The sequence below is a fragment of the Daphnia carinata genome, chromosome 7 (assembly GCF_022539665.2).
Source record: "Daphnia carinata strain CSIRO-1 chromosome 7, CSIRO_AGI_Dcar_HiC_V3, whole genome shotgun sequence".
Classification (NCBI taxonomy): domain Eukaryota; kingdom Metazoa; phylum Arthropoda; class Branchiopoda; order Diplostraca; family Daphniidae; genus Daphnia; species Daphnia carinata.
The window spans coordinates 5,748,699-5,763,955 of NC_081337.1; the positions used below are offsets into that span (position 1 = coordinate 5,748,699).

Sequence of the window (15,257 nt, forward strand, 5' to 3'; positions counted from 1 at the left end):
ATTAGTCTATTTCCAACATGATCGTGTTGTTGGTCATCTCCTGCTGTGTGGTTATCGAATTGTAACACCATTTTTAGGCGCCTAATGTTACCAATATTCCGTTTCATTAAGTTAGGGTACCTATGGATTTAAGAAAGATTTTTTATTATCGTTTTTTTTCCTGTCTTTGGTCATTCATTTTCGTTCAAGATGACATAAAGCATAGCTGGCGTTGAAGGATGCAGGCCAGAGTAACCTGTTGACTGCTGATGTTTTGTGATTCATCATGAAATACCTGGAAATGTCCCAAAGTCTATTTTCTTTAAGTTAGGTTTAATTTGCAAACAAACCCCACCATAGACATGTTGGAGGTTCAGATTTTTACTATTTGGGGGGGCTTAATTATGGTTGCTACTGCCATAGTAGGAATCTTTGCTAGTAGTTTTGCTATGTTTGTATTCTTTACTGCTTCTATAGCCACATCTTTCATTGGTATGATCTCTGTATTTTCGATTGTGATCATGGTTTCACCCAGCCACTCTACTACTAGCTCAAGTGATAGTCCAAAAGAAATTAGAAAATTTCAAGAAAACATCAAAGTAATCTATTTTTTTTCCATCCTTTTGATCAAGATAACATTTTATTTTATTTTTTTTATATATATATTTTTAGGAAATGGCAACAACGTTGCAAACAACCAAACATAGTCTTTCTGATAATCCACCAATAATCATGAACAGAAGTGTCAGTACAACATTGCAAAACTTAATGGATTTAATTTTCCGAGATTTGTTAGAGTCAATTCTCAAAGATATCACTCTCCCCACAGCATCTATGAAGTATGTTTTACATCTTGCCGCCAATCATATGTATATAATGCCATAAATTTTACGTTTTAAAAATCATCTAAGGAATGATGCATGGGAAGCCCTACATAAATTTTATTGCAAAATTAGCAACATTGATCCAGTACAATTTATCACTCAAGACGTTGTTGTTCGAGTCACGCGGCATCTTGAAAAAATACGCCTCGCTCAATCAAATCCGTAATTTTGTCAAAAAAGACTTAAAACTTTTTGATTTTAAATGCGTTCAACATTATCCATATGAACACATTTTAGAGAAAATCTGAGAGACAAAATGATATCATTTAACATCTCATCGTTTCTGCGAACGCCCCAGTCAGAGTTGGAATTGCTTCGAAAATTGGCAGATGTTATGATAGTCAATCTGTTCCCACGATCATATGTTGATTGTTTCTTGCTACGCCATGCATTGGGAGAACTGCTTGCTTGCCAAGGTTAGTGATGCCTCATACATTATGTTCCAAACGAAATCAAACGGAAATTATTCTTTAGTTTTGCAACCTGGTATCGATTCCTTGTGTGATCCGGATACAATCAACCAACAACTGATCCTGAATCTTCATCGACGTCAAATGATGAAAAAAGATTACGCTTACGCAGCTAGTTACGAAGACTTTGTTTCTCTGATTGAAGATTGCGATGATTTGGAGGAACTACGCCAAATCAGGTAAATTAAGGACCATTCCCTTTTTTTAATACATACCGTTGTTACTTTTGAAGACACGTATGATAATTGGCTTGGTTTCATCCTGAAGATACAACATCGCAACGGAAATCGCACAAGCAACTACTATTGGGTCGATGCGTCGAACAAAGGGAGCAGAGTCTGATCAGGAGTCCTTGTTGTTAGGATCAAGCAAACTAGATCTTTTACAAGTAATAAGCAAATGCGGTTTCCTCTTTACGTTATTATAATCTTTTCTTCAAGGCTCGGAATTTAAAACGCTACATCAAACAACTTACGTACGCAAAGCTACAATGCGAAAGAAGACTACGCGTTTTAGGCGCACCGATGAGCGATTTTTCTCGGTCTTCCACGTCAACTTCTAGTTATGGTGATGAAATGGTGCCCTCCTTTAAGACCGTTATGCGTAACAATAATCTTCGCCGACAGCTCGAACTCTATCTGATTCAACAAGGGGAAACTCAAGTTTGTATTCCTAGTGATTTTTTAACGTTGGTAGTTTTTCTTAATCAAATTACAAAAAAATCTTGCAGGTTGGTCTTCTAAAATTTTGGCTGGCCACTCAGGAATTACGACGGCTGGATCGCAAAGCAGCTCTTACATCTGCAGCTCAAATGTTCTACACGTATTTCAGTGGGAGCAATCAAATCATCAAGCTAGAAAAAGTAGGCGTGTATACTTCATTTAATTCTTCACTTAATCACAACCTTGATTTGCATTCCAGAGTTTGATCAAAGGGATGGAAGGCTTCATTACTGGGGATAAGGGGCCAGAAGCTTTTTTCCAAGCTCAAGACCAAGTTTGGAAAGTGCTCGAAGAGCGTCATTATCCTTCTTTCTTAGTAGTTCTTACATGTCAGATGACGGGTCGCCAACAGGGTTGCGAAACAGATTCTGCCACGGATCCATTGAAAGAGCGCCACTTTTCTTGGAGAGAGCCATGGATAGCCGACTCTGAGCCTGACGACACTGCTGGCGTCATCGAATGGAGTGAGCAGACGCAATTAGCCAAAAGCCGAATGGAACAAGTTGACGCGCGTCTGGCTATCAAACTTCAGGTATCCATTGCTGCTTTCAGTTTGCCCCTTTGTGCTAGATAAAACATTTTGGGCAACCAACAGGCAATGAGTAGCTTGCGAGGTGTTGCACCAGATAGCTCATTGGTAGCTGCTTTGGAAAAAGAAGTAGAATCACTACAGACAGAGCGAAGAGAAGTCGAAAACTGGTTGAATCAAGCGGAATCCTGGGCAGCTCATATGGGACAATGGAAAGCCATTGTAGGAATGCCACCACAGGTGAGATTTAAAAATACCCTCCGACTAGTGGAGTAACAAAGTCTGAAAGAACTCCCTCGCTACGCTGAATTTTTTATCTTGTTTTAGAATCCTGATGAGAAAGAAAATGTCCGTTTTCCAATCGAATTGCATCTGGAGGATGAAGCTGCGATGATCGCTGTAGCATCCAACAACGGATCGGTGTCGAGTGAGTCACGGTTTCCTCTAGAAACGTCATAGCTCCATTTGTGTAGACATTGGCTAGAACGGTTTGTTTTGTTTATTGTTTTTGGCACAGGAAAAAGAGTGGCCATGTCGTGGACTGTTTGGCGCCAGGTGGCAGAATTCTACGCCCTTCACAGTAAACTGAGCCTTACATGTCCGTGGCTCAAGTCTTCCCAACTGCCTGCCGTTTCGGGGAAATCACTTTTTGGCAAGCTCAACGACAGGGCTTATTTGGAGCGGGCTCAAGATAAACTCCAGAGTTTCCTCGACGTAAGTCCACTTCTTTCTTTTTTTTATAACTTTGGTTTGAATGCCTGACTTAAAACATTTTACAAATTCCATATAGACGGTTATGGCTGATGATCGCCTCAACAAAAGCGAAGCTCTCTTTACGTTTCTGCACAATACTCCGGTTTGCCTACGTCAGGCATTAGTAGTTGACGCACCCAAGAAATCGAACCGTTTTTCTCTCGCCACGCTATTTAAAGGGTAAAAATAGCTGAATGGGTGAGATGAGGCAGATTGCTTTTAAGAATGCATTGTACGCCCACAGAGACACTCCTAGAGAAAGTGACGACGATACCGAACAACAGCACGATAACAACCCACCGGCAGATGAAACCGACTCGCTTTTTCAGTCGGCATCTGCCGACGATACTCGTGATGGCATTGCCGAACCAATTTATCATCTGATTAGTGAAGTGTTTGAACTTCGTGGCGTGTTCGGATGGCTACGCCGTACTTTGGTCACGTTTGTTCAGATCACTTACGGACGCACAATTAATCGGTATTAAATATCGTTTTTCATGTCAAGTTTAAATGTTTTGTTGTAAGCTATAATTCTCCGATATTTTCAGGCAACTTCGGGATGTAATTGCTAGTCTTTTTACCGATCAAGCCGTGCTTGGTTATGTGCAGTTGCTAGTCAAAACATGGTGGCCAGATGGGACCTTAGTCCCTCCCGCACCTCCGCGAACTACCGAAGAAAAAAGGAGAACCAAGTAAGTGAAGACTAACGTTTACTGCATCGATCGATCCATAGAGAGACGTGCCCAAAATCCCAATTTCTCCTGTTTCCTAATGTGATAACATTCGGCTAGGCTGGAAGCTCGGGATTTGCTTCTGGCGAATATTCCGGACGTCTTGAATCAATTGCTAGGCCACAAGAATGCGAAACGAGGGACGCTCAAAGTCTTGGACGCACTTCAAGACGAGCGTCTCAACAAGCAACTCTTCTACGATCTCCTGGAAGTGATACTGAAAGATGGATTCCCCGAGTTGTCGAATCTCTGAAAGGACCGTCGTCTAAAATGAGGTAATCTCCTATCGCGGATGATTTATTAACATTCACACACACAAATCTACAGTCACTTTACACGAATTATGTATTTTTAAAAATGATAAAAGTATAAGACCAATACTGGCGAAACGCAACATAGTTTAAGAAGCATTCCGAAAATAAGTAGAATTTCCAACAAAAATAATTCCATTGATTCCCTATCTTCCACATGACCTCCCATGTATAGTATATAAATTTATACGCTTCGGTAAAAGAATGGCACATTCGTATACAAAAATATAGTAGTATTAGACAAAATAGGCCTAATTGTTTAGAATTATCAACTAAAAAAACACAAAAACGGATATACTAAATGTTACCGTGTATTATGGGTGTGTTTGTTTCTGTCGTGGGTGTTCAAATTGTGTCTACATGTCTGTGCAATACAGGAAACAAAGAAATTTTCAAACTGGAACTCAAAAGAAAAAAAAGCAGCTGCAAAAGGATGATTCCATCAATTTGTCCACAGCGGAACAGTTGTTCGGCAGTTGAAAAAGGACGAAGATTGGCATTGGAACGGTAGAACACGGTGATGAAACAACGAGTAAGTCGGAGAGATAAAATGTCAACTGAAAACAGTTGATGACAGTAAGACGAGAACACATTCGTGTCGAAAAAAAACCTTTGGATTATCGGGCCCCCAACTTAACGATCTCCACGACTACGGCAAATTAAATAAGACGCTAGAAGAGAATGAAGAAGGAGATGGCAGGGAATGTGTCAATGTTAGCTCCTGAGAAGTGCAGCTCCACTGGTCTGGTTCCATCGAGCCATGCTGACATCCTTGCAAAGCGATCGAAACTCAATTTTCTCGCGGCGTTGGGCAAAAGGGATTGGAAGTGTCATGCTTCTGCAATCCCTTTTCCGTTCAAGCTCCGTTTCCCCACGATCCCTCTTATTTAATATCCTTTTTTTTCATCTTAACAGCTGCGTAAACACGAGACATTCAATCCGAATTCTCTTCGCTGAAACCCATTTTTGCCTATTGGAGAAAATTGAAAATTCCCTTTCTTTTTGTACCTGGAGCAATATTTTTTTTTTTTTTTTGGCTACCCGCAGTTTATAATAATTTTTTCTTCCTCGTTAGAATGACGTGTTACAAGGAGGTAAATTGGGTCTACTCGAAGGAGACAGCCTGCTCTCTGTAACGCCATTAGCGGTGGCAGGACGTGACGCTACGGGACTGAGAGCGTATCCGCTGTGATCGTCTGAATTGCTTCCATTACGACAACCGAAGACGGGCGAAGTTGGTTCGAGCACAGGGAACAATCGCGAAGGTGGTGATTGACTAGAACTGCTTGCCGATCGTGAGTGACTGCTGGTGGAACTGGTAGGCTGGTCTGATGAAGGCGCCTGTTCGATCTTGTCCACGTCAGCTGCGGCCCTCTGATACAGTCGCATAATTTCGCGCTTCAACTGGGCTCTGCTGGCCCGCGTCTGGCCGGTGGTCGTCTTTGCGCTACTCATCGGAGACGCGCAATAGACGCTGCTCGATTCAGTCATTTCGTACACGCTTGAACTACTGCCGCTGTACTGTTTGGGTAATTCCTTTTTTTTACTGACGGATGCATCTCTACGCAGGAATTTGTGCGCCCGTTTGGCCAGGCTGGAAACGGAGCTATTGGAGCCGCCCGACAGCGTTTCGGGAGTAGCAATGGGCGCCGATAATCGATTACTGCAATCTGAGAGATCCTCGCCATCAGCTGGGTAGTGCTGAAGCGGATTAAAATTCCATCCGGCGGATGCCGACATAGCGGGCAAGTTGCTCGTCGTGGCCCGACGGACTTGAGGATTGAGCCAAGACGGCTGCTGCAACATGTAACAGGAATGGGCTGGAACGCTACTGGAGTAAGGCGTTTCTTTGGCGGCGTCGGGAGATCGTTGGCCAATCGTTGGACTGCGGTCAATCGATGTCAAGCTATTGTTTTCCAAAAAAGAACGCTGGCCGGCCACCATGATTGGCGAAGGAGTAATGCTGGCTGCCATCAGGAGGGAACCATCAACGATCAGGCCGGGTTGATAATCCGCCTGGTCATCCTTCAACAGAGGTTCCGACGTGACTCGTTGAGGTTTGGACGGCCCGTGACACGAGAGAACCTGGATGGGCGGGATCTGGACTGTGATCTCTTCACTTGTCGAGGCATAAAGGACTGCTGAATCTCGAACATCATAACAAGTTGCCATCCGCCGAAATGAAAACAATCCCAAATAAAAAAATAGGAATCGAGAAACTGAAAGACGCATTGTCCTCTACTGAATCAAGCAATGGAACGAAAAAAAAAAATAAACAAAAATGAAAATAATAAGAAAAAAACAAATGAAAATCTATCAACAGAAAATGATTGAAACCGTGAAAGACGGGCGGTGCATGGAAAAAAAAGGGAGATGGGGGACCTACTACGGTTGTCCGATATAGCCGGCGTCTCGCTCTACACGTTGGTGGTTGAACAAGGCGCGCGGGAGACGATTTGCCTCTGATACTCGGCCAGCTGCTTCTCGTGCCTCAGCACCTAAGTGGAACCACCAACAACAACAGAGGATTTTTTGTTGTGTAGGCTACACAGCACATTGTCAAAATCAAAATAGAAAAATGCATGCACTTTGCTAGCACGCAACAAGTCACACAAATTCCCATACCAAAAATGAAACGGACACATATCAGGATAAAAAAGAAAAATATTGAACATTTTCCACTAACCAAAGAAGCAAAATGAAAAAGACAAAAATCTAAAAATGTGAAGCGAAAATGGCCAGATTGGCCTGAAGCCTTTCCCTTTTCATGTTTTCGTATGCAAGTCATACATACCTTGTTGATGGCGCGGAGGACCGTGTCGGGCATGTGATCGTGGACCATGACTGGAGAGATGAGCACCTCGTTGAAATCGATAGTGTCGGCCCACAGGGCCTGGTAGATTGGATCGGGCTGAAGATCTTTGGTCGTTGTAGGACAGCTAGAGCTTCGATCCGATCTGTCGGTATGTTGGACCCGGTAACGCCCAGCCACGCCCGACCCGAAAAAATAGAAAAAAACAAACAACATAGGCACACACACAAGCAGAAAACAAACAAATTAGTCAAGGCGAGCCACAGTTTGGCCGTAAAATCGATAGATAAAGGTGCCCTGCCGAATTGATGGAGCAAGTTAGTTTAAGGCGAGAACTCTCGGCTTCATGTTGGGCACAGCCGGTATAATCAAATAAACTGCCGGTTCTATAAATAGCGAAAACCCCTCCCCAGTAAAAACTTGGCGTGACAAACAACTTCTTCTACTGCCGTTTGCTCTTTTTATTGAAGCACTTGAGGATAATCCAGCATCTTGCTCTTCGCCCAGTCAAAAATGGACTCTTCGAAACGTAATGAAATTTCTATTTTTGAGTTGTATCCAAAATTAATCCCATAATTTTCACCTTAGGCTTCAATGGACGTATATACAAGAAAGAAAAATGGAATGGTATATCACGCTGCCAAAATTGGAACGTGATAATAAGGGACGTAGCCCTTGACGGCTGTAATTCACGCTTAAACGGACATCATGGTGAGTAGCAAAAAAAAAAAAGTTACAGGAAATAATTCAACTTGCCTATCGGATGATTTTGGATGTTGCCTAACGATGTGAATGATACGACCGGGCGGATAGAGTGGCTGATGAGTTGACAGTGAGATGTTGGTATCGGATGGATGTTTGGTTAGGACGCCTACAGTAGAAGGCACATCTTTGGATCCAGCCCCTTCTTCGATGGACACGACGGGACTATTTGTCATTTTGGAGGCGGTGTCTTTGCGTTGGCCGCAGCAAAGCATGCTAGAAGCCAAGATCTTCCATTTTGGATCGGTGCTCTTGTTGATGGCTGTCATGAGACTCGATCTCAACGTTTCTAACTGATGGAGACCCAATCGAGGCACCACATCTTTGCCAACGACTATGGATGTCACGAACTCTTTCGTGAACTCAGCGGCAGGTAAACTGTGAAATCCATTGGCATGAAAAAGAACATCGCATCTATTTTTTTTTCAATTTCACCTTAATAGTCCTCCAGGTGGCGAGTAGGCATAACAGTGAACGTGCGGGTACTCGTGGCGGAGGAGCAGAGCCAAAATAGCTGCCGTGCCAGCGCCGAGAGAGTGCCCGACTAGAACGAGACGGAAATCGGGAGTTCCCCTCTCCGGATTGTGAGCAAATGCCTGTCCCAGTAGATTCTCCTTCTCCAACTTGTTGCGAATGTAAGAAGCTGTCTGCACCATACCCTGTTAAATAAAAGGAGTCGTCAATCATTTCTACCAAGGAAGAATATTTCAACTGGTACCTTGTGGCCAAACCAATCATCTCGTGTTAACTGAAGAGGAATAGGCTCTGCTTCGGCGTGAAGGTCCGTTATCACGTCCTGTCACGTTTTTATTACGGGAAAGGATTTTTTTAATGACATGATTATCGATTTGGACGTGTCAAATACCTTCATGCTGATGGTCCCTCGAATGCTGATCACGACGCTCTGGTGGTCGTAATCGATGGCAACAAAGAAAGGCGTTTCTGCCACATCGACGTGGAACGAAGCAAAAATGACCTCGTAATCGACGTGGCCGATCGACTGTTTCAAAGCGGCCAGGTGACATCCGCTGCACGTGTCGCCGACAACGACAGGTAACAATTCGCTACCATCGGAAGACGCTTGTGAACCGCCCCCGCAGCGACAACAACATCTTTACGCGTAAGAAGAAATATGTTATGCAATCAAATCTAATCCAATTCTGGCGGAGATAAACTGTTTTTTCTTTGTGTTTGAAGTGGAAAAGTTTAGAACGCGTTATTGGATTTGGTACATGCTTGTATGTCAATCCCATTACTGGTATGTACTAGTTGGATTTGCAATCACGTATAGTTCTCTTGTGTCTAGCCAGTGTATGGTTTCTATTGAACTGCAGGAACTTCCGAAATGTCTTTGAGTATTTTACCTGATGTGAGACACGAGGCGGCACAGGCCCGTCTTGGAGTGTCCGAGGAGATACATGGGCCATCCGTAGGCGGCCAGGGCGAATTTCATGTAATGGGCCGTCAATTGAAAGGCTTCTAGTTGATCGGGTTCGTGTAGGGAAAGGAATCGTGTCCTGGAAGTGACAGCCACTCCCGACAAGAACTCGTAAATGTCGTTTTGGTCCTGGTTTGTGGTAATTACAAGCGAAAAAAAAAATGTTAACTTTAATGAAAGACATAATGTTGGTTCATTATGATGACGACAGACATGTATAAATGGAATACGCTCGTCTAGCCTAATTGGAACTGATAATTAAAAAATGTTTCAAATGATACGGCAGCAACTGTGGATTCCCCACTGAACAACTGTTCCAAGTATGCAGAATTTTTGTTTTTTTTGATGAATTTTTTTGGTAGTTAATTATCCACTTTATTACCTGTAAGGAAGCATTCCCTGACTCTAAATTATGTGTTTAAAAGGGGCGTTTAAAGTAGCCTAAGGTTATTGACGACCTTTTTCAAATTTTTTGTGCGGGTGTAGGAGGAAGGGTGCACAACGTGAACGTCGTCCATGTTTTTTTCTAAACCATTGTTTCAGTATTTTCGTAGAGTGATCAAGTGCCAGTTGCTGATTTTTTTTTTTACCTGAGTGACTAGCGTTTCCTGTAATTTCTTTTGTTGTTTCCTGAGCAGAACGAGGCCGGCCACAATGTCCGTCGGCACGAGATCCAAATCGCGGAAGAAGTCCGTCAACAGGCGAGCAATTTCCGAAAAGGAATCCTTAATCGATTGAGAGACAAAGAAAAGTTATAAGATCCTAAAGTGAAAGACGATGAGTTCTAAACCAAACTACTGCCGGACGGAAGTATGTACAACAAGACGGACCTTGTATTGATCGGAGCGGCCCATGCAGCAAAAGAGGATCTTGCATCGATGATTCCACGTATCCTGATACGTCCTCATCACTTTCCTATAGATACAGGCTTTGTTTATTGGAGCGTAACGGCGATTGATTAAAGTTAATGAAATAAAGTGTAGCGGTTTTTGAGGTGGACACAAAACAAACGGGCAATAATTGTATAGATAGATACATACCTCTGCCTCCAGTTGGGTCTGTGATTTCCCGAGCGTTTGTAGTGGTATTTGGTTTCGCCTTCTTTCATACTCCGCTGGAAACGCGTCATCTTGACCCAAGAGCGGCCTGCCCGGTCGAACGTGCACCAAATGGTGATGAGGACACTGAGGGCCACGCACAAGTCACAAATGACCGAGCCTATAAACGCAAATGCCGTGTCGTTGCTTTAAGTTCCTGTTGGTTTCGAGGTTTTTTTTTTAATACCTAAGAGAACTTCTTTGTCCATGCCTGCTGGACACGCGATGTATGAACCGTGGAGCCAGACGATGCTGAACGACGACCAGACTATTTCAGCTACTAAAACAACTGCGTTCATCGAATTCAAAATCGACGATAGAATGATAGAAATCATAGATCAGGATAAAGTTCGGCCGTGTTTTTTTAAATTCGATTTTAAATTAGGACAAAAAAGTTAGTTTGTTTCGTACGTAGTCGACTGTAGAGCACGTACTCCATAAAGCGTCGAGGATGGACGTCCCACATGGTACCGCGCAGAGCTAGCCACGCCATGAAGATTTCCAGCAATAGCGACACGCCCAAAAGAGCAGTTTTGATGATGAGCAAGAGCCGCAGAACACTTTCGCAGGCGTCGTTTTCGTTTTGGAGTGCGTGTAATTCAGCGACAACGGCGACTTGTTCATCATCGCCGTCGCCGCTGATCGTCTCCGAAGACCATTGAATGTCATGCGTCTCGTTGGGCAGTGACAGAAGATCTGTCTCGTTCGTGAGTGGCCTAACAATTGTGCCGTTTATGCTTCCGTTGTTGCCCGATTCGTTGTCAAGTCCCAGCGTGACTGCAACTACAATCAACCTGCCAACAAATCGAAAACAAAATCATTGCATCATCTTTTTTTCCTACGTTCACTTAAGCCTCGAGCACCTTGTGTGAGGAGATATTTTAAAACCCAAAATGTCAGACGGGTATCTAAGAATAAGTTGGTGGAATGAAAATATTTTCGCTTAATGGGAAGGAGGGACTTTTTTTTCCAACCTATTTACGAGGGCTCGTTGAAACTTGGGAGCGTCTCTTATACACGAGCGCCCGAGACCGTTTACATTACACGCTCCCGGAGTACGAGCTAACTTCGTTCACCGCATTCTGTGGTATCACACATATTTTTCCGTATCTATGTAACATTTTTTCGTTAAAATTTTTCAACTTCCGTTTCCTGATGTTGAGTTTTTAAGGCGCCATTTTATTGCAATTTCTGCGTATACAAGTCGACCATTAGTTTTTTTTATCATAGCAAAATTGACAAGGCAAAAGTTTTGAAGATGCAGCGCACAATGCAGGTTAATGCCGTCTTAGAAAAAGTCCTCCATTATTGAGACTCTTTCCTCAAAGAAAGTAACTTTCTTTCCTTTCTCCGCTATCCTTTTGTTAATAGTCCAAAAGATGAGGAATGTTTTTATAACAAGTATACTTCTGCACATAAGATTGTCTACTATCAATTCACGAAAACAAAAGCCCAACCAATCCGGGGGATGCTATGCGACGCAATCTGCAATTATTTTTTTTTTTTCAAAATTAATTACTATCAGTTCAGTCTGTTTCAACGTGATCCATATTGCAGCGTCGATATATAGCCATCCACCTTATAGCGTCTCTATTGTGCTTCTCACACTCTTCTTTCTATGCGACTGCTTCTCTGTTTTTTGTGTCTGCCCTTGTATAAACACATCGGGGACCTACGGGTGTCCTACTGACTGTATGATGAGGCTACGCCCTGTGCCGCTACTCTTATCTGTATCTTCACTCGGCGCGTTTTATTGATCGCGGCAGCGGGGAGCTTTCGGCGCCGCAAGTCCAGACGCACATGTACGGGAAAAAAAGAGAACGATGGGAAGGGAAGGAGAAGAATAAAAAGAAAGAGGGAAAAAAAAAACGATCCTGCTGAGCAGCAAAAACAACATCCGTATAAAATGTAGCGTATAATTCAATCAACAGGGGAAAAAAATTGGCATGTTTCTTCGTTGGCGAAGAAGCAACGTGTCGACAATCGAGTAGCCATGTATTTAGAAAAAGGAGGAAGTTACATAAGAATAAGGCGGGATTGTATTCGGCTAAGGTTCTTTTTTTGTCCCCTTTTCTCCTCACGTAATCAATTTACCGGAAAAGGCGATATCCAATAATAGAAGGAATCGTTTTATCTCTTTGCTGTTTGTTTTTGTGCATATTGAATTGGAATGCGAGTAATCAGACGCAACCAACAGTTCCGCTCTGTCTATTCTCAGATCTTTTTCTTTTGACAAATCCTCGCTTGGAAATGGTACTTGATCCCCTTTTTTTTATGTGCGTATTCTTTGCTCAAACAGCTTTCTGGGTTGGGACTAAGAAATATTTTTAAAGAAAAAAAAAATCAAGAGGATGTAAGAGGGTGCTGAATGCGGATGTTCTGTTTGTGTTAGATGTAGACAGTATTGCCCGTGCTGCGTTTGTTTGCTTTACGCTCGCGAAAAGCGATTTTTCTTTTCAAGAAAAACAAAAATTGAAATGGACATGTGTGAAACCAAAGTAGACAAGGGTCGGTGCGGGAAAGCCACCACTCACGCTGTCTAGTTCAAGAAGAGAGAAGCGAAAGAACGGGAGGCAGGTCAAACAAGTGCAAAGCTGTTTACACGTTGCTTGTTATTTATTATATTTTAATTATTTTCGACGGAATTTGGTGACATCACATTGTCAAGCGCCATATTACCACAAAGTACAAGCAGATTGATGAGTTTATCTAATCCATTTGTTTTCCTGCTTCGCAAAACCCGGGCTATTTTCGTCAAGAAAAACAACTCGAGTAGCGCAACGTTAAACGACCTAGGATAAAAGCGAAACGTACCAGATAGCGTGGAGAAGAGTCAGCGAAATTCCCGGTACGACGAGATCGTCGCTGCCGACGCCCCATCTCCGCTGGAAGACGATAATGCCCGGCATGAATGAATGAGATAAGTTACTGTACAAGCGCTGCCTTTCGTTTAAACTTTTAGCGACGGTGGATGTTGGCCAACAACTGGGAAGAAATTTCCGTATACTATTATGTTGTTGTATTTTTAGCTTCCACTGTGATGAACTTGAGTTGATGATGAATGGCCGCAGGCGTCACGCTGGATCTCATCTGGCGATGAGAGAAGAAAACACGGATCACTTGACGCACAAACACAAGACATCCGCAACGAAATTTTGTTCGGAGGAACACGGCTAGTTTTATGCCGATTCTTGTCTATTGAGACGCGGCCGTTCGTAATCCCGCGTTCATCCGCTAGCGCGGATCGGGACTGTTCTAGCGGGCAGACGCCGGCGTCGCCGGAATATAACGTCGTTCACTTTTGGCCTTTATCCCCTCTCGCCTCTAGCTACGACCACCTCTTCTTCTTTTTCTACCTCCTCTCTCTCTCTCTCCCTTTCTCTGTTTTTTTCTGTTAGTCAACCGAACGAATCCCTATCGTCTCCTCCTTTTATGCGTGAGATCTCCATTGGAGTGAACCGAAGTCAGTCTAGAGGGGAGAAATAAGCTGCCGACGTTCACGCATGTGCGGTATTGCCAACGGATTGCAGCACAGACCCGTCAGAGCGCGCCAGTGTTTGGCGTTTCTACCCCGCATGTAGATCATTATATCATCGGGCTGATGGAATTGTGCGCGCGCACACACGAAGCCGAGGACTTTGCACGATCGCTATCCTGCCTCTATCTCCAACACGCCAAGAGTTCTTTATTTACCCGAGTTTGTTTTGTTTGCTTTCTTTCAAATCAAACGGCAGATCACCACTATGTTAGGGCTCTCGACATAATCCTATCCAGCGTAAACAATATTTTTAAAGAGCACCTTGGTCTTTGCTCATCGGTGATAATGTCAGCGCTGACGATTATATCCGCCACACTTTCTCTTTTGGCGGAAACTTTTAAAATGGTTTCATTTTTATGTAACGCATTTAAGCAGAGTTTAAAACGAAAACGACATCAAGGTCTTTTTAACGCCGTTCGATTCGTGGAGCCCCCATTACAATAAGGGTGGGGTTCTCCATTATGTTTTTGCCTATTAATCATTTTTAAGAAGATGAAGAGTTTCTTTTAAACCCAAGGCAAAAAATTGTTTTTTATTTTTAGGTCGTAACCACACAATCGTTACCATTAAATGATTTTATTACGTATTTAAACACATCCATTTTCAACTGTTTTCTTTTTGCTTAACCTTTTTTTTTGTTGATGGTTAAAGGTTGAGGGGTTAACATATGCCCATGATCCTACACTAGATTTCAATTTGCTTCTCACGAATCTCTTGTAAAAGTACGTGGCTGCGTGATTCCCGGATTTGGCGAATCAAGTAGCTCCTGGATAGAAGCGTGTTCGGGTTGAGGTTCGGAGTTGAGCACTAGTTGGACAGAAGGATAACGGCCAACAACAGCCACTCATGTTTCTCCCTTGACTGTCAAACTAGTTTTCTAATGTTAACATATCCGGGCGGGTACCATTTTTCCGACCGTGAAACCAGAAAAATTCATTAATTTTCATCACGTCATTGAAATGAATGAGAACAGTATTGATTTTGGTGGTTTGGAATCCATTGAAAATAATGCTCACCCTATTTTTATTAAAGAGCTTTGTTGATTTTTGCTCTTGCCTTTCTCTTCAAAATTTAGTTCCTTTTGTAATGTGCATACCATTGACGGTGATTGAATAACATGTTGAAGCTTTAAGGATGGCGGCTAACGAGTTGACTCGAATTTCAAGTGCCGTGATCAATCGATAAGACATGGGAAAACGCTAATGCTTTGCGACACTTTGATTCGTTTGAT

At 43.0% G+C, this 15,257-nt stretch overlaps 2 protein-coding genes across 7 annotated transcripts; one reads left to right on the forward strand and one right to left on the reverse strand.

Annotated features, from left to right (window-relative positions):
• Positions 1-64: 64 nt before the first annotated feature.
• On the forward strand, positions 65-6,625 carry LOC130699268 (sorting nexin-25-like). 2 transcript variants are annotated; one of them, XR_009421412.1, is made up of 17 exons: positions 65-578; positions 652-818; positions 891-1,025; positions 1,101-1,279; positions 1,338-1,512; positions 1,601-1,721; positions 1,774-1,995; positions 2,064-2,195; positions 2,255-2,587; positions 2,651-2,824; positions 2,912-3,011; positions 3,102-3,298; positions 3,375-3,517; positions 3,582-3,815; positions 3,886-4,029; positions 4,129-5,873; positions 5,949-6,625. XR_009421412.1 is itself a non-coding variant. In XM_057521600.2 (16 exons), the coding sequence occupies exons 1-16, from the start codon at positions 342-344 to the stop codon at positions 4,319-4,321; spliced, it is 2,886 nt and encodes a 961-aa protein (XP_057377583.1). In that variant the 5' UTR covers positions 65-341; the 3' UTR covers positions 4,322-6,625. The 2 variants fall into 2 exon arrangements, 1 of the variants encoding a protein (XP_057377583.1); XM_057521600.2 differs by having other exon boundaries at positions 4,129-6,625.
• LOC130699426 (diacylglycerol lipase-alpha-like) lies at positions 4,345-13,823 on the reverse strand. 5 transcript variants are annotated; one of them, XR_009421411.1, is made up of 14 exons: positions 13,303-13,822; positions 10,900-11,282; positions 10,676-10,777; positions 10,432-10,609; positions 10,222-10,306; positions 9,982-10,116; positions 9,318-9,520; positions 8,819-9,065; positions 8,672-8,749; positions 8,389-8,612; positions 7,948-8,331; positions 7,174-7,336; positions 6,717-6,877; positions 6,234-6,617 (listed from the first exon to the last, which is right to left on the reverse strand). XR_009421411.1 is itself a non-coding variant. In XM_059496186.1 (14 exons), exons 1-13 carry the CDS (start codon positions 13,395-13,397, stop codon positions 6,797-6,799), a joined length of 2,358 nt encoding a protein of 785 aa, XP_059352169.1. In that variant the 5' UTR covers positions 13,398-13,823; the 3' UTR covers positions 6,234-6,620; positions 6,766-6,796. The 5 variants fall into 5 exon arrangements, 3 of the variants coding, with proteins under 3 accessions (XP_057377752.1, XP_059352169.1, XP_059352170.1); XR_009421410.1 differs by having other exon boundaries at positions 6,234-6,620; XM_059496186.1 differs by having other exon boundaries at positions 6,234-6,620; positions 6,766-6,877; positions 13,303-13,823.
• Between the last annotated feature and the right edge of the window lie 1,434 nt (positions 13,824-15,257).

Coding starts and splice junctions, on each gene's coding strand:
- LOC130699426 (XM_057521769.2), bottom strand. CDS start 13,397: ATGCCGGGCATTATCGTCTTCCAGCGGAGATGGGGCGTCGGCAGCGAC. Junction 11,283..13,302: donor ACTCTTCTCCACGCTATCTG/GTACGTTTCGCT, acceptor ATTTGTTGGCAG/GTTGATTGTAGTTGCAGTCA. Junction 8,750..8,818: donor GAGGGACCATCAGCATGAAG/GTATTTGACACG, acceptor AAAACGTGACAG/GACGTGATAACGGACCTTCA.
- LOC130699268 (XM_057521600.2), top strand. CDS start 342: ATGTTGGAGGTTCAGATTTTTACTATTTGGGGGGGCTTAATTATGGTT. Junction 2,588..2,650: donor GTCTGGCTATCAAACTTCAG/GTATCCATTGCT, acceptor GGCAACCAACAG/GCAATGAGTAGCTTGCGAGG. Junction 3,012..3,101: donor CAACAACGGATCGGTGTCGA/GTGAGTCACGGT, acceptor TTTTTGGCACAG/GAAAAAGAGTGGCCATGTCG.